Source organism: Paroedura picta, chromosome 11, assembly GCF_049243985.1.
Source record: "Paroedura picta isolate Pp20150507F chromosome 11, Ppicta_v3.0, whole genome shotgun sequence".
NCBI classification, from domain to species: domain Eukaryota; kingdom Metazoa; phylum Chordata; class Lepidosauria; order Squamata; family Gekkonidae; genus Paroedura; species Paroedura picta.
Genome location: NC_135379.1, coordinates 29,099,383 through 29,125,635, shown reverse-complemented (window position 1 = coordinate 29,125,635; position 26,253 = coordinate 29,099,383). Strand labels below are relative to the sequence as shown.

General features: G+C 43.9%; 2 protein-coding genes across 6 annotated transcripts; both read left to right on the top strand.

Annotated features, from left to right (window-relative positions):
- Nucleotides 1–386: 386 nt before the first annotated feature.
- Nucleotides 387–20,324, top strand: SPMIP4 (sperm microtubule inner protein 4). 3 transcript variants are annotated; one of them, XM_077303423.1, is made up of 9 exons: nucleotides 387–517; nucleotides 3,680–3,813; nucleotides 4,620–4,790; nucleotides 7,894–7,923; nucleotides 8,276–8,397; nucleotides 16,494–16,579; nucleotides 17,165–17,330; nucleotides 17,551–17,642; nucleotides 19,471–20,324. In XM_077303423.1, exons 2-9 carry the CDS (start codon nucleotides 3,680–3,682, stop codon nucleotides 20,233–20,235), a joined length of 1,566 nt encoding a protein of 521 aa, XP_077159538.1. In that variant the 5' UTR covers nucleotides 387–517; the 3' UTR covers nucleotides 20,236–20,324. The 3 variants fall into 3 exon arrangements, with proteins under 3 accessions (XP_077159538.1, XP_077159539.1, XP_077159537.1); XM_077303424.1 differs by lacking the exon at nucleotides 387–517 and adding an exon at nucleotides 594–748; XM_077303422.1 differs by lacking the exon at nucleotides 387–517 and adding an exon at nucleotides 594–1,281.
- Nucleotides 20,325–22,013: 1,689 nt separating this feature from the next.
- Nucleotides 22,014–26,026, top strand: CYCS (cytochrome c, somatic). Of its 3 annotated transcripts, none has more exons than XM_077303349.1 (3): nucleotides 22,014–22,180; nucleotides 23,641–23,817; nucleotides 25,635–26,026. In XM_077303349.1, the coding sequence occupies exons 2-3, from the start codon at nucleotides 23,649–23,651 to the stop codon at nucleotides 25,781–25,783; spliced, it is 318 nt and encodes a 105-aa protein (XP_077159464.1). In that variant the 5' UTR covers nucleotides 22,014–22,180; nucleotides 23,641–23,648; the 3' UTR covers nucleotides 25,784–26,026. The 3 variants fall into 3 exon arrangements, with proteins under 3 accessions (XP_077159464.1, XP_077159466.1, XP_077159465.1); XM_077303351.1 differs by having other exon boundaries at nucleotides 22,053–22,198; XM_077303350.1 differs by lacking the exon at nucleotides 22,014–22,180 and adding an exon at nucleotides 23,130–23,192.
- The last annotated feature ends 227 nt before the right edge of the window (nucleotides 26,027–26,253 follow it).

Here is a 26,253-nt window from a genome sequence, read left to right as displayed (position 1 = left end):
TTCTCCATTCCAGTCCTTCCTGTATTTGTGGTGGTGACATGAAAAGGATGGAGCTCATGGAGTAGCATGGTGTCTTGATCTGCTTCCTACACAAGCAGCAAGCCATTGCAAAGCCTGCCTTCAAATCCTGAAGATGAACACCTGACTGACACAAGAACCTCATAAATGCACCACCTAACTAGTCATTTCACTCTCTAGTTTCCCTCTAATCTGATTAGGACTCAACTGTGCAGAAAAGAGAAACCTTACTGACTTCTGCTTCTCATATTTTGCCATCACGAAGGGACTTAGATAGAGCTAGGAGGCAGAGTTGTGTTCTGATAGCTCACCAGTTCTTGAGCCTTGGACTCCAGTGGTAAAACTGGATATGGCCCTTCTTCATACAATTAAGTTTATAACGGGCTCCTGTTAGCTATCTTTGTCACGCCCGGGGGCGTGCCCTTAGCCTTGGCCCCGCCCTCCACCGCCTTGAGGACGAAGCTGACCACTCCCCAAACACAGGCGCGGGGATTCTCAGGTGAGTACCCTCTTCCCCTTTCCCCCTTTCGAGGTCGGCGCTACCTGCCTCGGACCCCCCCCCCCCCCCACACACACACTTCCTTGCTGGCCCCTGGGCTGGGTTGCGGGCATCTGGCTGCTCCCCATCCCCACGGCTGAGCAGGCTAAGGCTTGCCTCGTTGCCATCCACCGGTTCCGACGGGGACCCAGCTGGAGTGGCGCCTTGCCTTGAGCTCCCTCCACTTCCCAGGTATGTCCGGATCGTCCTTGCCTGAGCCCTTCGACCACCGCTTCCCGGCTCCCTTCTTGCTGCCCGCCCGCCGAGGCTCTTCGGCCGCTCGGTCCTTTCTCTCCTTCGGAGCTCCTTCATGCCTGTTAGGCGCCCTGTCAGCTCCTTCTCGGCCTTAGCGGCAGGCACGTCCCCTGGAGCGGCTGTTCCCCCCGCGGGAGGGCTAGCCGAGGCCGCTTTCGGCTTTCCCTCCGACGCCTCTCTTGGCCCTGGCGTGGGCTGCCGCCGCTCGGCTTCACCCCACCCTCCGGACTGGCGGGCGAGCGCATCGTCCTCAGTGCTTCCAGGACACTTTCCTCATTTCTAGATCTCCGGACTGTAGCAGCAGCCATACAAATAGCTGCTTTCAAGCGCTGGATTTATACAGGCTCCTTGCATCACTTGCTGCCTTTCACTTTATGACACCCCCTCCCCCAAATTTGTAACACTGAGGCATTGTGATGTCAAGGGCCACTTGGAGAGCAGGCCAGGAGACTACTGCCCCAAAATGAAAGGTAAGTGTGAGGGTTAACATGGCATTCTTGGTTCACTTGTTTCTCCCTCTTCGCTATCATGTTTTCTGTAAATGTCAGAATTTTGGATTAAATGACTGAGGGATTAAGGGGTGGCTGATGAAAACAAGCATAGGTCTCCAACATATGCTTGTCACAGAATCACAGAAATGAGCCTTGTAGGTCATGTAGTTTGGTCTCCTATTCGGTACAGGAAATCCAAATTGGGGCGTTCCTGACAAGATGGCTCTTTGGCCTCAACCCCTTCAGTGGCAGAGATCCCACCCCCTCCCTAGGTAAATGACTCCATCATCACAGTTTTTAACCATCGGAAGTCTCTCTTAATGTTCAGGTGAAAAACTTGCATACTTCATAATGAAAATACTGCTGGCAATACCTTGTGCAGTCCATATTAAAAAGCATGTCTCATCCTGGGTCAATTCCAGATTTTTAGGAGCCAACATTAGTAACTCACAAAACAATGCTTTTTGGGCTTCTGCCCTAAACGTGTCTTTGTTAGCTTCTGGAATACCAGTTCAGCTTGTGCTACTTTCATGATTGGTAATATTAGGAGATGGCCTCATGGTAGTTAACAACTCATTAAGACTGTTCTGAATAAGATGATGATGAGTTCTGAAGAGATAACATCCTTCCAGTTGTAAGAAAGAAGGGAGTTCGGAACCTGCAGTCAGAGTGGAGGAGAGAGAATTGTAAATTGGTTGAAGATGAAACATCCAGGGACAACATCTCTCTCTGTGTAATAATCCAGCTAGGAGTAATGCTGACTTGTAAACTACTTGTTTGTGTCCTGGCATGGTTTTGTTAGTAATGTGTAGATGAATCAAATACAACAATGACAGTATTCTCTCATCTAGGAGGGAAGGAAGAATAGTAAAGCTTGCTCAGATCTCAGAAGCTAAGCAGGGTAGATATTTGAAAGGGAGACCACCAAGGGAAGGCTATGCAGAGGAAGGCAACAGCAAAACACATCTGCTTCTCACTTGCCTTGAGAGCCCTTTCCTGGGGCTGCTGTTTGATTGCACTTTACACATACATATTAATCCAAAGGTAACTAAACTCAGTAGCTCTGTTCCTGGAACAAAGAGGAGCCATGGCTCAGTGTTAGATTATTTGCTTTGCATGCAGAAGATCCCAGGTTCAAACCTTGAGGTCTTCATTAAAAGGATCAGGAAGTAGGGGCATGCATTCAGATACCCCCAAAAATATACCTGAAAAGTACTTTAGTAGTTTATTCAGCAACCCAGATATATCCAGGAATCACCCTGCTTTTCAATACCCAAAGCAGTCCCAAGGTGGACTCCTCCCCCCAGAACAGTTACCCTGTGAGGTAGTGGGGCTGAGAGAGCTCTAAGAGAATTGTTCTGCAAGAACAATTCCCATCCAACTGGCTGCATGTGGAGGAGGTCTTGAATCTTGAACAAAATATCCCTGAAAATTTTGCTTTTTAGGTTTCAGATCTGCCAGTATGTATTGTTCCTTACTGTTTCAGCATTGTTCTCATAGACACTACCTTGAGAGATAAGTCATGGATAAATGGCATTATGCTCAGAATAAATCTAAGAAAGGCCAAAACAAGCAGAACGCTTGCATTATGGGGGAAGTATTATTCAGAAATCCCTTACATCATGAATTAGCTGGTTTAATAAAAGTCATGTGAGGTTCATGTCATTGGGCCACACCATAATACCTTTGAATCTCTCCGATTGGGCTTTCTGAAAACCCTTTGGTAAGAATCTTTGAAACTGTAATTTATCTTTTAAATCAAAGAGAGAGGATCAGGAATGGCACCTGCGCTTCCACCAGTGGAATGGAACATTCCTGCCTTCTCTGATCTTCTCAGAATGCTGCTCCTGGAGGGCAGGAGATCCTTAGAAAGAGCATCAGAGAGAAATTGGGGTAGGAAATCTGAAATAGATGCCCACCTCCTTCTATTGGGCTACATCTCTATGTGCCCACCGTTTTACACTGTGCTCTGAAAAGGCAATCTGTTGCAATAAGGACGGTCCTGACTTACCTGGTGCCGCACCATTGTGGATATAGTGGGCAGGGCCGAGAGAGAGCAAGCATGCGCCTGGCCACAAGATGCCCATCAAGGGTGCAGGTGGCCAGGGGCACCAGATGAGTTGGGCTAGTTCCTGTGCTGATGGAGGGGCGCAGAGGAAGAGTCGGGAACTCCCCTTTATTTAAGGGGCTGCACATGTGCTAGACTTCCCTCTTCCGGCTAGCCCGTTGCAATAATGAAAGCCATTAGGCATTGTTTCAAAGCTATTTGAACAGAACTATTCAAACAGAACATGTCAGTCCAGAAGGTGCAAATGCAGATCAATTTGCTTTGATCCCTGAATGTTATATCTATGCATCCTCTTTGTTGATATTAAAGATGGAAGTCTACCCAATGTTGTCCTATTACAATGATGTACAAGATGGAACAGCATTAATAACAAAAACGATAGAAACGACTAATCACCTGACTCCACTCCATATACCTCCTGGACCGCCTTTGCTGCCAGATAGGTAAGAAACACTATTCCTTGTTTACTTCTGTATCTTTTATCCAGTTGGTTATTCTTTTGCCTTATACTAAGAACACATTCATTTTGCTTTGCAACTAACAATAGTTCAATTGGCAGATAACGGGACTAACATAAAGACCCAGTGTGTCACAGTGATGAGAGTACTGGATTGGATCAAGCAGACTTGAATTCTAACCCTCACTCTGCCCTGAAATTTATAGCTGGGCCAGTTGTTCTCTCTGAGCCATCCCCTCTCAGTCCATCCTGTCTTGTAAGTTTGTTGGAGGCTAAGAAGGAGGATAGAGCTTTGTATGGGTATCCCAACAACTCAAGGAACAGAAATCAGAATAGCAAGGTGCCAAAAATAATAGTCAGATATGGTTTATTTGATTCCTTATTAAATACCAGAGATTATTTCACTAAAATTAGTTTTCCTTCTGAGATTATCAAATAGTGTATTTAGATCAGGTTTTTACTAGTTACGTTCCAAATGCAGATTTTTCATTTTCATTCACATTTAGGGGGCAAAACCATAACAATGAATGAGGAAACAATAGAAGGAGCTTTTTAAAAGGATTGAATATTAAATTTCTGTGATTTAAAGCAGAGAAATTATTCCATTGTCCAAAACAGAGTGCTAATGTTAGGTTACTGGGTAGAACAAACTGATTTGCCAGTGGTTTCTAAGCTAAGCTGATAGCATGGAAGAGATATTATAGGTATTGTAGAAGCACTGTAAAATAAGCTTCAGTCACTTAGACTGCCATTGCTACATCTATTTGTTTCAGATAGTTGGTCTCATTTCAGGTATGAAGAACTAAGGGATACATTCCAGCTATGTAAGCCAGTCTTGAAATCAGGACAAAAATATGGAGGAAGTGAGCCCATGTTGCCAGAGACTCATAGAAATTATGAGCCACCATATATATTTGATAATAAACACGATTACTATAATTCTACCCAATATGCCCCACTAAGGTAGGTTACCTTTCTGTGCTCTTCATGTACTTGTACTGCTCAATATTTTATTTTAATAATTTGAATCAGGGAGAATATGTGAATTTTCCTTATCTACAATATGTTAAACATGAACACGAAAGTTCTGCGGTGCTTCTTACAGTGGCAGTGATATAGAAATCTTGCATCTGTGACATCAGCGCTGTAGTAATTGCTGGGCAAAAGTTTAACAGCAAAGGCTTGTCTTATAAGATCTCAAAGGACAGAATTTAAATACAGGCATTTGGCACTTTACTCTTTACACTGTACTTGAGCCTCTGGTTTCCGTAGAGCACCAGAAATGGACACTTCTAATGCAAGAATGCTGGTAGCAGACACTTATCAACTCAGAGTAATGTGTGGGTTGTTCCCTTGTGCTGGGGCATCACATTGTAGCTGTTCTTTGACAATCCTGTGTCCTAAGAATTCCATTGAATATGCTGGTGAATGTCAGGTGTTACATATGGACACTAGTAATACTTTGCATGGGTAAGATTGCCAATTCCTGTTTGGGAACTACCCAGAGATTTGGGGATAGATCCTGGGTTGGACAGGGTTTAGAGGGGGGAGGGACCTCAGCAGAGCACAAAGCCACAGATTCCACCCTCTGAAAGTAGCCATTTTCTCCAGAGGAACTGATCTCTGTCATCTGTAGTTTAGTTGGAATCCTGAGAGATCACCTGGCCCAACCTGGAGGATGACAACTTTATAACATGCTTTTAGAGCATTCAAGATATTTCATATATAGCATATAGCAATTTAACAAAGAAATAGTTCAAATATATCTAATTATACTGGGGCCCTCCCAAGCTTCAAAGACAGTATCTTCATGCAAAATAGGTTGTGAAGGGGATTATGGAATGTGCTAAAATTTTATCCTGGCTGAGCAAGCTTTTATCATGCTCTCATTGAGATATTACAAAATATGCATTTAAAAACTCAATCATATTCTTTCTGAAACCAGATTTAAAAACAAACCCTGACACATAGGACAAGTTTGTTTTCAGATTTAGAAGCATGTTCTAAGCACTTCAGGATGGCAGACAATGAGCTAATAACTGAAGATTTCTCATTGTCATTGTTAAAATCTTTTAAAAGAGCCAACATGGTATAGTGGTTAAAAGTGATGAAGAATCTGATTCCCCATTCCTCCACATCAGTGGTCCCCAACCCCCGGTCCAGGGACCAGTATCAGTCCGTGGATCAGTTGGCACCAGCCCGCAGCTCCTCCTCATCCTCCTCCCCGGCTGCCCTACCATTCTGCCGCCGGCTCACCTATGGTGCTCTCCAGTGGCCACCATGGTTCCCCCTCAGCGTGGCACTCTGTAGTTGCTGCTAGCAGTGTCCCCCAGCGGGCGGCGGAAAGTCAGGGGCGCCGGCGGGAAAGCAAGTGGAGCAGGGGCTCAAGCGGCGACAGCGACGTCCCTTGGCAAAAGACTACCCCCCCCCCCCGGGCCTCAGTAAAATTGTTAAGAAGAAGAAGAGTTGGTTCTTATATGCCGCTTTTCCTTACCCAAAGGAGGCTCAAAGCGGCTTACAGTCGCCTTCCCATTCCTCTCCCCACAACAAACCGGTAAGTGTTGACCGGTCCCCGGTGATAAAAAGATTAGGGACCACTGCTCCACATGAAGCTTTCTAGGTGACCTTGGACCAGTCACAGTTCTTTTACTACTCTTTCAACCTCACCTACCTCATAAGTTGACTGTTATGGGAAGAGGAAGGGAATGTGATTCCAAACTGCTTTAAGATTCCTTAGGGCAGAGAAAACCAGCTCTTCTTGGCTTAACTGAATTTTTCACTGCTGTAAAACTGCACTATATAATTTTACCACTTGGTGGCATTACAGCACACAAAGTTACTATAGTAATTTATTTTAAAGTTACATATACATTTTTTAAAGCAAATTAGAACAATACTGGAAGTTCAAGGCCCATCTTAGCATATTATTTAATTCAAATATTATTTATGTTCAGATTCTAGTTCCAGTTTTCCTTGTTGGGAAATAAATTCCTTGTTTCAATCAGTATAAATATCTATGATGTTTTTCTGCCAGAATAGGGCATTCAAGGCAGTTTACAAACTTCATTCAGCTAAACAACCAACAGTAAACAGGCATTTAAAACAGCAACAACAGGGCAACTAAACCACAACGTTCAGCAGTTAAATATTTTCCTAAGGCTTATAAGACAGTGAAGAGAAACCAGAATATACATAGTTGATTTTTGGTGATGAAGATTAAACTTTCCTTCCTATCTTCATTTTTGTAATTCAAAACACAATTTCAAGCCCTGATCATACACAAATAAATCATGAGAAATAAATCATGAGAGGTGTGGATGATCTTCTTAATCATAGCGAGCATTGCTAATATATTGTAGGAGGTGGGGAGCAATTTCCCCCCATTTACATCTAATAAGGGAAAACATCTTGTGGAAATATTATATTATGTAAACATCAATAACTTCTTTATTCTCATCATTTGTACAAAGAATAAACTCTAATTTCCTCATATGACAGCTGATCATTCAAAGCAAGGATATTTGTTGCTGTTTTCCAATTGGAGTGCACAATCAAGGCATTCTTTGCTGAACCCTATACTTACCCATGTTGGTCCTACCTTTCCTACCATTTAGAATTTCATTTTTTTCCTGGCTTCATGTAACTCCCGTATCTCCAATGTAAATTTATAATTGAAGCTGTCAGAGAAAAAGCAGCTTTAGAGTAACAAGTCAGATTGATTGGTCTGCCATGCTTATTAGCTTGTACAGCTCTAGGTAATAGGCATATATGGATGACATTTGCGAAGTGCACTCCAAACAACTTGCCCAGTTAGAGCTGAGAGTTGCCAGAGCGGTCTACTTGCTATTGCTCTGGAATCGTGCCCAGCCATCTTTCTCACTCAACGGGTTTGTGAATGGGGGGTGTGTGTCTAGAAACAACTACCCAGTTTGAGACTGAATGCTGCTTGAAATGTTCATGGATACAACCCAGTTCTTAAGTTATTTAGCTATTGCACATCTGCATACAGATCCTAAAAATGTATGTACATGTACATGTAACTGATTTGTTTCTCTATCTTTTATAGACTTCCTAGACTGCCAGATAACTCAGCTGAGTAAGTATATATAACTTATACTGTGCTCTTCCTTGTTAGAATTCTGTGAGTAAAAGCTGGTAACTTGAATTAGAATACAATCTGAAAGCATATGCTGCAGCCAATGTAGTCAGTTTTTGGATGGGAGATCACCTGGGAGTGTACACCAGCTTAGACTCCATGGCAGAGAGGCATGATTGCAATATAGCCATCTCTCATTTTGATCAGCCCTCTCTTTTAGAGAAACCAATATGTTTCTAAAATGAAGATATGTCATCTCTCTGTCTAAAATCCAGCCAGGCGTACCAATACCATATAATACTGAAAACTCTGCTCCCTCATGAACCCTTATCAGATCTTTTCTGTTCTCCAGGGATACGAGTTCCAAATATAAGTTGCCTCTAAGGGTTCCAGGTACTAGTCTCGTCGAGAGCCGCTTTCATCCTTTTCATCCCTATGTCCACCCTTCTGAGCCTGATAATGTTTACACTGGAGGTAAGACATCGTATTGGCTTTTTCACTCACACAGAGTAATATACTTCCAATCCACTTCACAACGGGATTTTTAAAATGTGAAATGACAAAAGCCACATGCAAATAATTGCTAAAGAGCAACGAAAGTGTGTGGAAAGTGCATTATTCAGCATGCATGAAAGCATTGGTCTTATGCATTAAATGTTATGCTATGTCAAACTGAGATTAATAAAACTTGTGCAGATAGGATCACTGTAGATCAGGGGTAGTCAAACTGTGGCCCTCCAGATGTCCATGGACTACAATTCCCAGAAGCCCCTGCCAGCATTCGCTTCTGGGAATTGTAGATTGTCTTCTCAAATAAATATAGCAGAGGATTAAGAGGCAGGTGGCATGGGGGATGGGAGAAGATGCAATCTGGATGGTTTTGATTGGCTGTTAGAGGAACTCGTATGTTGAACATATTCAAGATGTCTTTCCATTCAGGATTTGCACGGCTATACCGTTTTGAAAGTTGAACAATCTCTCCCCTAACTTCCATGATCATTTCTGTGTTCAATTAAGATGAAAATCAGCTAAAGATAAGAAGAAGGAGCAGAATACGGAGTTTTTAAAATTGCCTTAAATGCCACTTTCATTACCTGATGTTGCTGTGTTTTTTTCCTGGGTTCAGACAACTTCATAGACATCCCAGTGCTGTCCTATTAATTCCTCATAACTTTGAAATCTGCTTTCTCCTCTACTTATTTTCTTGGCAAAATGAATTTGCAAAAATGCCTCTTCTTGGGAATCTGAACATTCTGTCCCTCTCTCACGCGCATCTTTAGAATTTCCAGCCAAACCTGCCCAGAAAGGGGGGGGGGGTTGGGCTTTTAGAAAAATGATTGTTTGCATGCCAGTGATGAAATGTTTCGGTGCTGAAAGGCACCTGGATTGAAACAAGCAGTCATTCCCATAGGGGGCACCTTCCTTTTTGCTCTGTGAGAGTGTGTGTGAGCGATCTGCTTTCCTCTCTCTGCTTCACTATGACCAGTTCTGAAGATCCCTTACCCCCCCTCCCCCCCTGCAGAGATGGGGTGGAAGCGGGGGAGTCTGCTACTCCAGTCCTTTAAAAACAGCTCTTGAGGTGTTTACTAGAACAAAGCAGAGAGATACTGAAGATACACATATCATCATCAGTATGATCACCATCAATAAACCTTAATAATGTCCAAAGTTACTACTAATCCACACCAAGGTTTACATGTTGCCATTGCCTTAAAGAGATGTAGAACACAGAAGCTGCTGCAGAAGGATGGCGTAAGTCTTTTTTGACCTGCTCATTGACTACTACCAGATTCTCTTCCCTTAAATTTGGACCTTCTGACCAATGGCTTCTCAGAGCAATCCAAGGAGGAAGATACTCAGGTATTTCCTACACGGAGAGTTGATTGTGTGCTTAATAGGGTTTGCAATTTCAGAAGGGAGGAATGCTTTTGTCTTCTATGTTCTCTTCCGTGCCCTCTCCCTCTCTCTCTGTATTATTTGATGTTTATTGTTATTAGCAGTTACTGCCACACAGCATTTATCTTTGTTTCCCACCTGGAGCCACCTGGAGCTTTGCATGCCTCCCAATTGGACACTTGGCCCTGGAGTGGCACTCGGAGGATCTAATCAGGACCCGCTTCGCGGTTCCTGATTCACTCCTCCGAGTTTTTATCCCGGACAGAGCCCACCCTAACTCCTCCCCACCAGCCCTTACTGTTTTATTTAGTCCGCGGCGCTGCAGGCGGTTTTAAGATAGTTCTTCTCAACTTTTTTACCATTGAGAAACCCCAGAAACGGGATCTCCATGTCCCAGATGGAGGCTGGCACCCCTAACACTGTTCAGGGATGCCAGCCTCCAGATAAGACCTGGAGAAGCCCCAGAATTGAAAGCTTTTATCCAGACTGCAGGTCAGTTTCCCTGGAGGAAAGGGCTGCTTGGAACAGAGAAAGCGGCTGCGTGGCACTCCCCTCTATGCACGCGTACACACACACACACACACACACACAGAAGACAAAAACATTCCTCCCTTCTGAAATTGCAAAGTTTATTAACTACACAATCACCTCTTCATGTGAGATGTGAGATACCTGAGTGTCTCCCTCCTTGGACTGCTCTGAGAAGCCATTGGCCAGAAGGTCCAAATTTAAAGGAAAATAATCCCATAATAGTCATTGAGCAAGACTTATACCACACTCTTGCAACGGGTTCTTTTGCCTGTATTCTAGCTACATCTCTTTAAGACAATGGCAATTTGTACACCTTGGTGTAGTGCTTAAGCAGCAGCATCTAATGTGAGCTGGATTTGATTTTGTGCTCCTCCACATGCTGGGTGACCTTGGGCCAGTCATAGTAATGTTAGAAGCTGTTCTCTCAGAGTAGTTTTTCTCAGAGATCTCTCAGACTCACATACCTCACAGGGTTTCTGTTGTGGGGAGAGGAAGGGATTATAAACCATTTCTGGTCCTTCTGCAGCTCCCCATCTCCAGAAGGCACACAGAGGTTGCCCCAGGAGGAGGCAGTTTGCACCCCACCATGTTCTCAGTGTTGAAAGAGGCCAGGCAGCCATGGCAATGTACTGGCAGCGCAGTATGCTCTGAGGCCAGCTTCCACCCAGCAAACTTCTGAAACAGGCAGGAAGTTGGAGGTAGAGAGCTGATCTCTTATTAAGCCCTTCCTGGCCATGGGCTGCCTCCTGATTGTGGCTAAATTACCAGGGTTGGCCATTCCTGGCTGAGGGCCAATCAGGTAGTGGGTGAGTAGTCACTTTGGATATTATTAAGGTTTTCTTATGATTACTAATGATACGAAAAAGCCCAGACAAGGTGATATCTGGCTCAGAAAGACCCAAAGAGAAATGGAGACAACTAGGCATACCTGCAATTCTCATACTATTTTAACTCTGTCACCTTGCCTTCCCCTTTCTTCTCCAAAAAATGCCTAGTGATCTCAACCTAGGCTTGTCAACTTCCAAATGGCACCTGTCATCCTCCTCCTGATGACCAGTATCAGAGTTCCCCTGGGGGGAATGGGGCTGCTTTGGAGAGTGGGCTCTATGGCATTATACCCTGCTAAGGTTCCTGCCCTATCCAAAACCCCTCTGTCCCCAGGCTCCACCCCTTAAATTTTCAACCCCCAACCCAGAGCTAGCTACTGTATCTCAGTGTATAAATTAAGGAATTTTACTCTGGAAGATGACACTAATCTGCATTAAGGCCCTCCTTCCTGATCTCCTTAATTCGAAAACTTTGTGGGTTGAACTTTCTGACTGAGCTTCTGCCTCAAATCTCCTCCTGTACCAATCAGGCAGGGTTTTTTTTTCCCCTGATGTCACTTCTCTCCCAGCCCAGGATACTAAAAATAAATAAAATGCTTGGTTCGTTTTATTCCTGGCTCCTCTCAAGAGCTATCATTATTCCAACCCATGTTCAGTAATCTGACCTTGAAGCCCTGCTTGGCTGCATACTCTGAGCATCTTTGTTCAGTGATCCTCAGCCCCTGCCATATAGTTGCTAGGGTTGCCAGTTCTGGGTGGGAAAATGCCAAGAAAACTGTGGGTGGTGCCTAAGGAGGAGAGGGTTTGGGAAGGGGAGACACCTCAGCAGATTATAATGCCATACACACGCTATCCTCCAAAGCAGCCATTTTCTCTTGTGGAACTCATCTCTGTAATACAATTGTAACTCTAGGAGAGCTCCATGGCCTCACCTGGGGGTTAGCAGGCCTTCTGCTTCCACTTGCTTTTCCCCTGGACTCTTTTCTGGATCTTTCCTTTGGAATTCTATTTGGATCTATTTGCTTGGATTCTCATGTGGCCTCAGCCAGCATCCCTCCTGAAACCCCAAGCCTCCAAGTTTGAGTAGGAAGGTTATCAGACACCTAAGACTCTTGGAAATTATTATCCAGATGGCTTTCCCATGCAGAATTATAACCCCGTGCCTTACCTGCAGTTTTCCCTTGCTCTCCTCACCCAGACCTATCCCTTGAACTATATGTGGCACATGTGTGTACACACACAGGGATATCTCATCTCCTATTGCTTGTTTGGTGCTACATTTGTCTACCCCTGTTATTCTGACTGCATATCTGTGTCTTGATGGTTCACTGAATAAAACACTGATTATTTTGCTAAGTTGCAGTCTCTGTCCTCAAACTTGTCACCCCATTCCCAAAATCTTAATCCGTCCATTAAATTAAGCCACCCCGGTAATGGTTTGTTAGCATAAATTAATTATTTCAATTTTGTAAATTAAATTATTTGGTATATATTTGATCTTGTTGTCAGCTGTCCTGATGTACTATAAAATATTTTTTATTATTTATTAGTATCACCCTTTTCTTTTAAAGATCTCTTCAAAGTGTGTGTTATTCCCCTTGGACTGTGTACTACAAGCAAAAACTTGTATGTCCTTTAGAAGAGGAGTTAAATATGATAAAAGGGAGGTTTCTTTCTTATGATTATCTTTCTCATAGTGAATTTGGACCCAAGGAATGAATGGGCCTCATTTATGTGGTCCTAGCACACATGTCTTGTTGTTGTTATGTGCGAAGTCGTGTCCGACCCATCGCGACCCCATGGACAATGATCCTCCAGGCCTTCCTGTCCTCTACCATTCCCCGAAGTCCATTTAAGTTTGCACCTACTGCTTCAGTGACTCCATCCAGCCACCTCATTCTCTGTCGTCCCCTTCTTCTTTTGCCCTCGATCGCTCCCAGCATTAGGCTCTTCTCCAGGGAGTCCTTCCTTCTCATGAGGTGGCCAAAATATTTGAGTTTCATCTTCAGGATCTGGCCTTCTAAAGAGCAGTCAGGGCTGATCTCCTCTAGGACTGACCGGTTTGTTCGCCTTGCAGTCCAAGGGACTCGCAAGAGTCTTCTCCAGCACCAGAGTTCAAAAGCCTCAATTCTTTGACGCTCGGCCTTCCTTATGGTCCAACTTTCGCAGCCATACATTGCAACTGGGAAGACCATAGCCTTGACTAAACGCACTTTTGTTGGCAGGGTGATGTCTCTGCTTTTTAGGATGCTGTCTAGATTTGCCATAGCTTTCCTCCCCAGGAGCAAGCGTCTTTTAATTTCTTTGCTGCAGTCCCCATCTGCAGTGATCTTGGAGCCCAGGAAAATAAAATCTGTCACTATCTCCATTTCTTCCCCTTCTATTTGCCAGGAATTGAGAGGGCCGGATGCCATGATCTTTGTTTTCTTGATGTTGAGTTTCAAGCCAACTTTCGCACTCTCCTCCTTCACCTGCATCAACAGGCTCTTTAGTTCCTCTTCACTTTCTGCCATTAGAGTGGTATCATCTGCATATCTGAGGTTGTTGATATTTCTCCCTGCAATCTTGATCCCAATTTGTGACTCCTCTAATCCCGCATTTCTCATGATGTGCTCTGCATACAAGTTAAATAGGCAAGGCGACAGTATACAGCCTTGCCGAACTCCTTTCTCAATTTTGAACCAGTCAGTGATTCCATGTTCAGTTCTCACTGTTGCTTCTTGACCTGCATATAAATTTCTCAAGAGACAAATAAGATGCTCTGGTATTCCCATCTCTTTAAGAACTTGCCACAATTTGTTGTGCTCCACACAATCAAAGGCTTTAGCATAGTCAATGAAGCAGAAGTAGACGTTCTTCTGGTACTCCCTAGCTTTCTCCATGATCCAGCGTATGTTGGCAATTTGATCTCTAGTTCCTCTGCCTCTTCGAAATCCTGCCTGTACTTCTGGAAGTTCTCGGTCCACATATTGCTGGAGCCTAGCTTGTAGGATTTTGAGCATAACTTTGCTAGCATGAGAAATTAGTGCAATGGTGCGGTAGTTTGAACATTCTTTGGCATTGCCCTTCTTTGGGATTGGAATGTAAACTGACCTTTTCCAATCCTGTGGCCATTGTTGAGTTTTCCAAATTTGCTGGCATATTGAGTGTAGCACTTTTACTGCATCGTCCTTTAAGTTTTTGAATAGTTCAACTGGAATGCTGTCACTACCACTAGCTTTATTGTTGCTCAGACTTCCTAAGGCCCATTTGACTTCACATTCCAGGATGTCTGGCTCCAGGTCAGTAACTACCCCATTGTGGTCATCAGGGATGTTAAGCTCGCTCTTGTATAGTTCTTCTGTATAATTTTGCCACCTTTGTTTAATCTCTTCTGCTTCTGTGAGGTCCCTACCATTTTGGTCCCTTATCATACCCATCTTTGCATGAAACGTTCTCTTCATATCTCCAATTTTCTTGAAAAGATCTCTGGTCCTCCCCATTCTATTGTTTTCTTCTATTTGTTTGCACTGTTCATTTAAGAAGGCATTCTTATCTCTTCTAGCTTTTCTCTGGAATTCTGCTTTCAATTGGGTGTATCTTTCTCTTTCTCCCTTGCCTTTCACTTCCCTTCTCTCCTTAGCTATTTGTAAAGCTTCCTCAGACAGCCATTTTGATTTCTTGCATTTCTTTTTCTTTGGGATGGTTTTAGTTGCTACCTCTTGTACAATGTTGCGAACCTCCGTCCATAGTTCTTCAGGCACTCTGTCTATCAGATCTAATTCCTTAAATCTATTTGTCACCTCCACTGTGTATTCGTCGGGGATATGATTTAGTTCATACCTGAGTGGCCTAGTGCTTTTCCCTACTTTCTTCAATTTAAGCCTAAATTTTGCAACAAGAAGCTCATGATCTGAACCACAATCAGCTCCTGGTCTTGTTTTTATTGACTGGATAGAACTTTTCCATCTTTGGCTGCAGAGCACATAGTCAATCTGATTTCTGTGTTGACCGTCTGGTGATGTCCATGTGTAGAGTCGTCTCTTGGGTTGCTGGAAAAGAGTGTTTGCTATGACCATTGTATTCTCTTGACAAAATTCTACCAGCCTGTGCCCTGCTTCATTTTGTACTCCAAGGCCAAACTTGCCAGTTATCCCGGTTATCTTTTGGCTTCCTACTTTAGCATTCCAATCCCCCATGATGATAAGCACATCATTTTTGGGCGTTGCTTCTAGAAGGTGTTGTAGGGCTTCATAGAACTGATCAACTTCATCCTCTTCAGCAGCAGTGGTTGGGGCGTAGACCTGGATCACTGTGATGTTGAATGGTTTGCCTTGGATTCGAACTGAGATCATTCTGTCATTTTGGGGATTGTATCCCAAGACTGCTTTTCCTACTCTCTTATTGATTATGAAGGCTACTCCATTTCTTCTGCGAGATTCTTGTCCACAGTAGTATACCTGATGGTCATCTGAATTAAATTCACCCATTCCTGTCCATTTTAGTTCACTGATTCCTAAAATGTCGATGTTCAGTCTTGTCATTTCTTGTTTAACCACGTCCAGCTTGCCTTGATTCATGGATCTGACGTTCCAGGTTCCTATGGAATAAAAATCTTTACAGCATCGGACTGTCTTTTCGCCACCAGTTACTTCCACAACTGAGCGTCCTTTCGGCTTTGGCCCAGTCGCTTCATTCATTCTGGCGCTACTCGTACTAGCCGTCTGCTCATCCCCAGTAGCATATTGGACACCTTCCGACCTGAGGGGCTCATCTTCCAGCGTCATATCGTTATGCCTATTGGAACTGTCCATAGAGTTTTCATGGCAAAGATACTGGAGTGGTTTGCCATTGCCTTCTCCAGTGGATCACCTTTTGTCAGAGCTCTCAGCTATGACCTGTCCGTCTTGGGTGGCCCTGCACGGCATAGCTCATAGCTTCACTGAACTACGCAAGCCCCCTTGCCACAACAAGGCAGCGATCCTTGAAGGGGGAGCACACATGTCTAGTTATACACTAACCCTTCTCTTGATAAATTCTTGAAGTCTTCCATATGTTCATGTGATGGCACACCATGACAAAAGCTCAAGTTTAAGCCAAACAAATCCATAAAATAACTGGAGTTGTTACACACACACATCGTGTGTAGCTGAATTTTTAATGGCTGTTTATCGAGCCAGATGTTTTAATCAGCTGATTTTACTGTATTTTAGTCTATAATATTAGCGTCCTTTATTCTATTATAATTTTACCCTGCTTGGCTGTACTTGCCTCTTATTGTTATGCCAATAAGGTTTATTATTATTAACTGGAGTTGTTTTCCATCACATTTAACAGGTAAACCTGACAGGTATGATGAAGATGGCAGCAAACCTCTGGACATGCATAAGAAAGCATGGTCAGGCAAAAATGGGCATGTTTATGTAAGTAACTGGTACTACAACATTAAGGAAAGGCAACATTAAGAAAAACATTAAGCCAGTTGGATTAGAAAATCAAAGCTATTTGAAACAAATTATTTGAGTTGTTCAGTTCAATCAGTTATTCAGTTCTGTTCAACAATATAATGTACACCAATTGTTGTGGTGGCTGGGTATTAATTATTCATACTGAAAAAGAAGAATTGGTTCTTATATACTACATTTATCTATCAGAAGGAGTCTCAAAGTGGCTTACAATTGCCTTCCCTTTCTTCTCCCCACAACAGACACCCTGTGAGGAAGGTGAGGCTGAGAGAGCCGAGCCCAAGGTCATGCAGCTGGCTGCAGGTGGGGGAGCAGGGATTCAAACCCAGCTTGCCAGATCAGAAGTCCGTGCTCCTGACTACTACAAGCTAGCTCTATTGATCCTTAAACTCTAAACTCTTACTCAGAAAGTGTAGTTAGCATATCCATAGCATCTTTTTCTTTAAGAGTATTTTCCAGTTAATTTTTAAAACTGCTTGTTTGTCATACAGCATGCTCTTATAATCCATAAAGTAATATTTTTTCATTTTTTAAAAATTCCAGCTTCCTGGAATTGAGCAACACCACCCAGCATATGATTCAAATGCTCCAGAGTTTCCTAAATCTACTTTCAAAATTCCAGAACTTAATATATCAGCTAGAGCTGCCAATATGTTGGAAAATGTAAAGAAGGCTCTTTGGTTATCCTCTTATAAGCGTGACTTCACAGGTACGGTATGTATTTTTAATAAAAAGTCTGAAGTAATGAGCTCAAGATACTGAAGTGATAGACCTCAAGATACAAGTATATATATCTTCTGAAAAAAATATCACACAAATTCTGATTCCTCAGAAATAGACAGCTTAGAGAAACTGCTTAGGCACTTTTTGAAAATATGTATATAAGATTGCATTTTACTTATTTAAATGTGTGTCAAATTCTGCTCAAGGCACAGGTTCTATGAACCCCCTGCTGTTGGATGATCATGATGTCAAGACAATTGGTAGAGCAACTGGGGAACTAGGCATAAACGTTGATCTGGTAAGTAGGGCAACCCCTGTCAACCCAACCTTACACATTGGTATTGGCGGTAGGAGCTCAAGTTGTTCATGCAGGCCAATGAAAGCAATGAAAAGGTCAATAAAAAGACTCCAAGCACAATTCTTGCCTTACCACATCTATTTTCCATTTCACATTTGCAAAAGGCTGCTTCCATAAGTCACTCTTGTGCCTGAAATATCATATGGCAAAGATTTGGCCATAGAGGCTCAAAAGATGTGGGATAGATCCCATGAGTCCCTCCACCAAGTTGGATCCTAAGATCCTCTCCTGTGACTTTCTTCAAGGAAAAAAGACATCCTCCAATGATGAATTTATTTTTATGATGGATAAAAGATTCCCCTGATGGAGAAAAAAATTAATTTGTTGAAGGAAGTCTCTCTCTGTTGGAATCACAGGACCCAAGTGAGTGGAAGTGTCATAGGCATCCAGCCCAGCATACACAACAGAAAAGGCTACTCCATGGCCACTTTTGAAAAACTCTGTTCTCTCCATGATGCTTTGGGACAGAAGAAGGCCTTGCAAGAACACTCCTGTGTCATGAAAGGCAGGTTGGTGTATAATGAAAATGCCCTGTTGTTAGCTTCACTCTGTCTATATTGATTTCTCCTTCATGAAAAAATGACTGTCATAGAGAAAGTGAGCAATAAGACAGGACCAGTTAATGAAGAAAGATTAGTTAGGGTTTAGACTTTAGAGGGTCCCTAAAGTCCAACTTAGCTATGAACATGCTAAGGAACCTTATGAAGTTGATCACAGAGCAAACCAAGAGGGATAATGATCTTGGTTCTGAGTGTGTCTCAAGACCTGGTGAGAGAAGAGACTGTTGCATTTTAGAGAACAGAGAACATAATGGTATAAGTTCAGTGTTCATGTCAATGGAAAATTAGCCTTCAAGTCCAAAACTGTAACACTTGAATTCAAAGGGGAGAACTTTAAAACAATTAAGGGAACAGTTAAAAGGAAGCTGAAAAGGGAAGAAAAGTAAAATCCTTAGAGGATGCTTGGAAGCTATTTAAAACCACATTAATTGAAGCCCAGATAGAATGTATTCCACAGGTTAAGAAAGGCACTACCGAGACTAAAAGAAGACCCACATGGTACACAGCGCAAGTTAAGGAAGCTATAAAATGTAAGGAGACTCTGTTTTAAAAGTAGAAGTTCTGCTCCAATTAATTGAACAGGAGGGGCAACAGTCTCTGGCAAAAGAAATACAAGTCAATAACTAGGCATGCAAAAAGAGATTTTGGGAAGCAGGTTGCTAAAAGCATTAAAACAAAGACAGACAGATAATTTGGAGCATGAAACCATCCAGGGAAGCATTTGGATGACAAAAAAGAGATTGCTAAAAATAGTTTGGGAGATGACAGAGAAACTCAATTGTTTGCTTCTGTGTTCACTCTAGAAACACATCCCCCAGCTACTATTTTCAGGAAGACTGAAGAACTGAGGTGACCAAAGAAGATCTAAATCTACTGGGGAAATTAGAATCCAATAAGCCTTCCTGAAGATATACACTTGCGAGTTCTTAAGGAACTCAAATAGTTGATCTACTAATTCATAAATATAACTTATCACTAAATGCAGTCACTGTAGCAGAATTGTGCAAGAATACTTTTAGCAAGGAGGAAGCACATCAATTGCACCCTGTAATAAGCACTGCATAGACCTTTGACAAAGCATCTCATATGTCCCCACCTCCTGTCACTAATGGCAGCAAATGTTCTTTCTGTGGGTAGCCACAGATTAAGAGTTGTGTTTAAGTGTTAACTTACAGGCTGGTATCAATTTTCAATTGTTTACTCCTTAGAGAGAAACGTTTCCATCACACAATTCTCAAGTAAGACCATTAGAAGGACGCATCGCACGCTTACTTCAAAACAGACGACCTCTCCTGTCAGGCCCTCAACAGCAGGAATCCTCAATTGTTCATATGCCTCCACTTCAGCACACACCTGACTCAGTTATCCGTGGCTTTTCAGAAGGGGTACTAAGCTGTGGGGAAGTGTTGCCAATTCCTGTTCAGCAGTGTCCAAATACAGAAAATGGAACTGAGAGGAGGAAAGCGTATTTGGCACAGAAGCGATCTCCATGGAATAAATTTCAGAAAATTACAGATACTTGGAAAACAGATTCTCTGTATTTAAGGCAGCTTGCAGTACCACCTGATCCAGATTTGGATCTGAAGCCTACAGAGTCAATTTACTATGAAGACCTGAAACCCTCTCATCTAGATAAGTACATAGTATGGCACCATCCTGCCATTCTCAGTAAACCAGCCTCAACAGACCTAAATTATGGAAAGCATGGGAACCTTCAGGATCTTAAGTTTGCTTCTAGTCCTGAAGATCCTGAAGACACCCCACCAAGAAGCCTGACGCCAGGATGGATTCCTAACTGTGGGGTGGCTCGGCCACAAACTAACTTACTTGACATTCAGGATTCTTATACAAAAACTGATGCAATCAAGTCTTTGTATGACTTAACTAGAGGAGGAATCAGAGACCTCAGAGATCATGACCAAAAAGGCAGAAGGCACAAATTCTATGAGTTTCATGCCTATTTCTTTCACTGATGGACATCCTCACCATTTATAAAACACAGGAGTTAATTAAATGTAAGCCAGTTCATCTAGTTATTGTTGGGAATTGGCTTTTCTTTCTATATTGTTGTGTCCTAGTTTTCCTATTTAATCTTGACTAAAAACATACAACTCCTAAAACAGCCCAGGCAGTTCTCATCTGGGAGATCAAATGAGGCTTCAAGGACTGAGACTGCACTCCAGGACTATGGGATGTGCACAGAGGTGTGTGTATACAAGGGCTTACTTCCAGGTTAAGGAAGTTCTACATGCTCTCTTGTTAGTTCCACAAGATTTTCCAGCATGGCAATAAATAGCAAGGTTTTCCAGATTCCTAATAGCAGCATCCAGTGGGGAAAAAACCAACACACAATCTGTGTCCATGCCGGGAGTGGGGATGGGGGGAGAGGTCCCTCATTTATAATCTGGCCTCACTGAGATACAAGGAGGATAATAAATTTTAAAATAGTGCAATAAAACAGTACACAAAAAAGTATGTTTCCTATAACCGGCAAAACTGATGATCAATGCAATAAACAATGTAACATAAAAGGAACAAAACAAAGACTAAATTTCAGACTGCCCTCCTAAACAGTTCTGTTTTCCACATCTTTGCAGCTATCCTGGCCACACTTTGGCCACAGCTTAGCCCCAGTGTCTGCCTGTGTCAGTGCCCAGGGGAAACCCCACATTGGAGCAACACAAGAACTGGACATTGGGCTAGGGAAAGAATATGTCCTCTATGAGTGCCAAGTCTCATCATAGGGGTGTATGATATGTGGTGGTCCAAACTTTGTTTTGGGATGTGCTTTTCAACTATCCTGGATGATTTTGGATGGATTCACAAATAAGTCCCAAGTAGAGAGTTCCAGGTCTATTCCTCTGCCCACCATCAGACATTTAAACTCTCCTGCCACCTGTATGCATCTTTTCCATTTGCTCACAAACCACCCACAGTGCTCAGGCTCGTAGTTTAGTGCAGACCTTTCCCCAGTGGCCCCAGGCATCGTGCGCAGCAAGGAGCCTGGTGGTGGATTGCTAGCAAGTGAGTGGGCAGGGGATACTGGCAGCAGTGGGCCCAAAGAGGTGCACCACCTAAGGGCATGCTGACATCAGCCTTGCACTCAGTGATCCATTTCAGGTTTGTGTTCCAATCTTTTCCACTATAACTCCAAAATATTTTCCTTCCGACATTTCACAGCCTTTTGACTTTAGGTTTTCCAACTTTCAAGGGGTGGCTGAAGATCTTCTAGAATTACAACTTGTCTCCAAAGGGCAGAGATCTGTCCTTGTTCCCTAGCTCCCAAGGTATTTCCCAACCCAGAGCTTGCAACCATAGCATCTATTATTTAAAAAAATAGCCAACGGAGACGCTTCTTTTCCTATTACTAAGCAACTTACAACTCTTTTCCTAGACGACTAGAGCTCTTCCTACAATCTATTCACGACTGAAATACTGATCTTGCGGGGATATGACCGCCAGCGCCCTCATGTACTAGGCGGAATTCCCTTTTGCATCACTTCCAGCCGGAAATGGCATAATCACGCGGCAGGAGAAAGTCCACCCGCTTTCTCGAGCACGCTTGACCTTGCAGCTACGTTGGCGCGGCCTCCTCCCTCTTCCTGCGTGTGTCGTCATTCCGCCACGACGAAGCCGGTGACTCCCAGATCCCCCAGTGGCTCAGCCTACCTTTGCTGCTCTACGTTGACGACAGTCATGTGGCTTGGCTAATAGCAGCTTCGCATAGTGGCGTCCGATTGGCTGACACCGAGAGAGGCGGTTAATTGCGTGAGGGGGAGTTTGGTTGTAGAGACACCGGCTCCTTATCCCGGCGTTCGCAGTGCCCTTGAGGCTTTCAGTCACACGAGAAATTTGACAGAGGCGGGAGCTGCAGCCGGTCGGAGTGCGCGCTCTCGTCTTCCTTACTGAACGCGGCAGGTACAGAGGGAGCCTCAGGTGGGCCGCGGGCGGGAGTCCAGCCCCACGGGAAGGCAGCGAGGCGCCACTTCCCCTTCTGGGGCTAGCGGGGGCTCAGTGGTGGGCAGGCCCGGAGAAGGAAGGGCCAAGGTCAGGCCCGCCAAGTGCCTGGCGTCGGTTCCTCCTCTGCGAGGCTGTGGTTTCTCCGCTTTCAGGAGTCCGCCCTTCTGAGGTCGGTCGGTTGGCGCGGAGGCCGGAGCGGCCGCTTATGCAGCCGGGCCCGGCTTGCTTTCGACCTTGCCTCGCTGGTCCGCGGGGAGCGGTCCCCACGGGAAGGCAGCCCCTTGGCTCCGCTCTGGGTTTTCCCGCCTTGGAGGAGGAGATGGGGAGAGCAGAGGGCCGTCGGGCGGCTGAGAGCTGGCCGCCCACGTGTTTGGGGGCTGAGGCCGGCCGGCCGGAAGAAAGATGGGCGGCTTCTCCTTGGGAGGGCATCCTGAAATGCAACCTTACGGCTAGGTCAGAAGCTCAGCTTATCGGGGGACTCTTTAAAAACGGGAATCAAGGCTGTGCTATTTATCGGTTGCTACGTGATACTCTTATGATGAGAGTTTTTTTGCAGTGGTATATATGAGCTTGGCGGGGCCCTTGCGTCAAAGCCCAACCTTGTCTGTGTTTATTTTAAAAGTTCCACTGAGATCATTGGAGCTTTATTTCAAATATATATAAGTACTAATAATAAATACACTGTAAGCTGTCCCAAGCCTGTTTATGGAGAGGGATGGTCTTTATATTTAATCATCATCATTATTTTTGTAAACCCCCCCCCTTCCTGAGCACTCAGGATAGGTAATTTATTAAAATATGATACTCTATGTAATATATATATACACAATAAAACAGTTTATATTTCAGTTTGACCCCCCAACTGGTTTGGAGGGCAGATATGCCCTCAGTTTGCATAGACCATAGGCCTCGTGGAACAGCTCTATCTTGCAGGCCCAGCGGAACTGGTTAAGGTCTCTCTCTTGGCAGAGTGAGTGTTCCACCATAAGTATACAAAGAGAGGGCTTACAGGGCTTTCTGAGAGTCCTATTAGATGTGTTGGATGGATGGAAAATCCATAACAGTTGTTTTAGCAGAAAGTAATTTACCTCTTTCCTTGCACTCAGTTGCACCTTCTTGAACATAAAGACAGGGAATATATTTTAATCTGGGTATTTTAACCTTTGATCCATTGCCCTGTGTGGCCAGGTGCATTTGAGATTTATGGTGGCTCTAACACAGGTCTTCCTCTATTCAAGGAAATTTTGCCCATACACAGTGAAACATATAAAGTGGAACACTTGACTTCAGTGACTTCATTTTAAAGTTTATTATAGTATCTTTCTGTTTCTGTATATGTCAAAGATGTTTTCAAATGAGTGCACATTGTTACCTCTATTCATGTACTGTATGTCTCATATATTTTTCCTCCTCGTCAGTACTGACAATGGGGGACGTTGAAAAGGGCAAGAAGATCTTTGTTCAGAAGTGTTCACAATGCCACACAGTTGACAAAGGAGGCAAGCACAAGGTTGGTCCGAATCTGCATGGATTATTTGGCCGAAAGACTGGTCAGTCTGAAGGCTTTAACTACACAGAAGCCAACAAAAGCAAAGGTAAAATGGAACTGTTGCATCATCCTTTCAGAATCACCTCAAATATATACCTAAGCTAAGAACCTATTCGTGAGGCAAAGAACGTAACAGCAGATGTTTATCATCATAATATTTTTTATATTTTTATCCTGCTCTTCCAGGGTTGCTCGGGGAGGGGGGACATTATAACACATCATACAAAAGTTATAAAAACATTTTAAATCAAATTCATGCCTTTCCATCTCCCTCCCTCCCTAACCCCAGCGGTGAGGCCAACATTTCTTGGTGGTTATTTTAGGCCCCAACCATAAACCTGTTGATATATCTCCATCTTGCAGGCCTTGTGGAACTGATCTCCGTTGGGAGCATATTCCACCAGGCCCTAGTCAATGCCATTTCAACTTCCTTTGGGCTAGGGATCCTGAGCAGGTGTTGATCCAAATATCTTAGTGCTCTTGGGGGAATATAAGGGAAAAGATGGTACTGTGTAATGTAATAACACCCACAGAATATGAAAGACCAAGAATCGAGCAGGAACCAACATTGTACAATGGTGAAGGGGGCCTGGGAAATAAAGGCCTCTTTTCCATGAATTTTGTTGAGTCAACATGGGCCAGTCACTTCCCTTCTCAGCCTAACCGAACTCACACAATTATTGTATATCATTCTGTCCCTCCGATTGTCCAGAGGAAGGGTCCAATCCGGACCCTTCCTCATCACGGACACATCCCGCCCCAGAAGCCCTTAACTAATTATTTAGTCCGCGGCGGCGCGGGCGGTGTTTAGATACTGTTGCTATATTAATGTGGCAGCTCAGAGTAAAGATGCAAGATCTGAGTAAGACATTTTTAAAACTCACTAGAAATTAAGCCCACTGTTAAAAAAAAATACGGTGGGTGGGTGCGGGAGGGCCCCCCCAGGGAGGGAAGGTAGGCAGGCGTAGAGAAAGAGAAAGAGAAGCGGAGAAAGGAGAGTAAGCGATGGGAGAAAGAATGGCAGAAGAGAAATGGATGGATGGGAGGGAGAAAGGAGATTAAGGGGTGGGTGGTTGTATAGAAGGAAGGAAGGAAATTAGAAAGAAAGGCAGAAAGAGAACAAGTGAGAGGGAGAGCAAGAGTCTGAGACGGGGACAGAGTAATGAAGAAAGGAAGGTAGAAGGTGGGTGCCATGAAAGGGGACGGGGCAGGGGGGGAAGGGTCCGCGGTGTGGGTGGGGGAGCTGGGAAGAGCTCCCCCCCCCCCAGGCTCCAGCCGTTCCCCGCCGCCTGGGAAGGGCTTTCCCCCACCAGTTCCAGACATTCCTCGCGACCTGTTGCCTGAGTGGCGGGGAAGGGCACTCCTCCCCCCTAACCAAGGCTGGGGCTTGGGTGGCGGGAAAGAAGCCAGCACCAAAGCCCCGCCGCCGCCGCCTTCTGGGCGAGGGCCACCGCCAACCTGGCTTGTCGGCAGGCCGGTGGCCAATGGCAGCAGTGGGGCAAAGGCAGCGCACGGAGGGGAGTGGGTGGGTCTGGCAATTGGTCCCTTGTCGCCAGACTGACACGCGGAGGGCCTGCTGCTTGTCACTCCAGGGGGAAGGGGCCAATGGGCACCCTTCCCCATCCCGGACACCCTTACTGTTTTATTTATACCGCTCCCGTGGTGTGGTTACAGATATGCCCTTGGTAGACTCCAGTAACTATAATCCCAGTTCCTGAACTATAAAAGTACATAGTGTTGATTGGTTAATAAGCTACTTATTTAACCATTTTCTAAAGCTGGCATTCTTTGTTTGATTTGTCCAAATCTGCTACTTGACATGTTCATTTTTATGACGTTATAATAATGACCATTGTTTTCTAGGAATAATCTGGGGAGAAGATACACTGATGGAGTACTTGGAAAACCCTAAGAAGTATATTCCAGGAACTAAGATGCTCTTTGCTGGCATTAAGAAGAAGGCGGAGAGGGCAGATCTAATAGCATACCTTAAGAGTGTCACTGCTAATTAATGGTTATCTGCTGCCTTATTTATTTCACCAAACAAATGAAAATTACTCTGTGATGAGATTGATTTTTAAACTTTCTATTTTTACATACATGGCATCTACTAAATCTTCATCCAGAGAGAGAACTTTGATCATGGATATGTACTTGTATCGTAACTTATAGAAACGTGTAATTGGGCTTCAGTGAGTTTAGTCAGGATGGCTGTCTGAAATGTATCATGTTATTAAAAAAAAAAAAAGGCTCAATGTTCTTTTCTGCTTTTTCTTTATCAATGAGTTCCAGTGCATCTGAAGCAAAAGAATGGGGCTTTACAAAAACCCCTCTACTTCAGGAAGACGTGATTTGCCTGGTTTTGTATGTCTTTATTTCAACTATTCAGTAGCTGCTTGTGATAGCCATGTTATTCATGTGTCATGGCTGTGTGTGAGTTTGCTGTTTTATTTCACCGAAGATGAAAGTATACATACAAAAC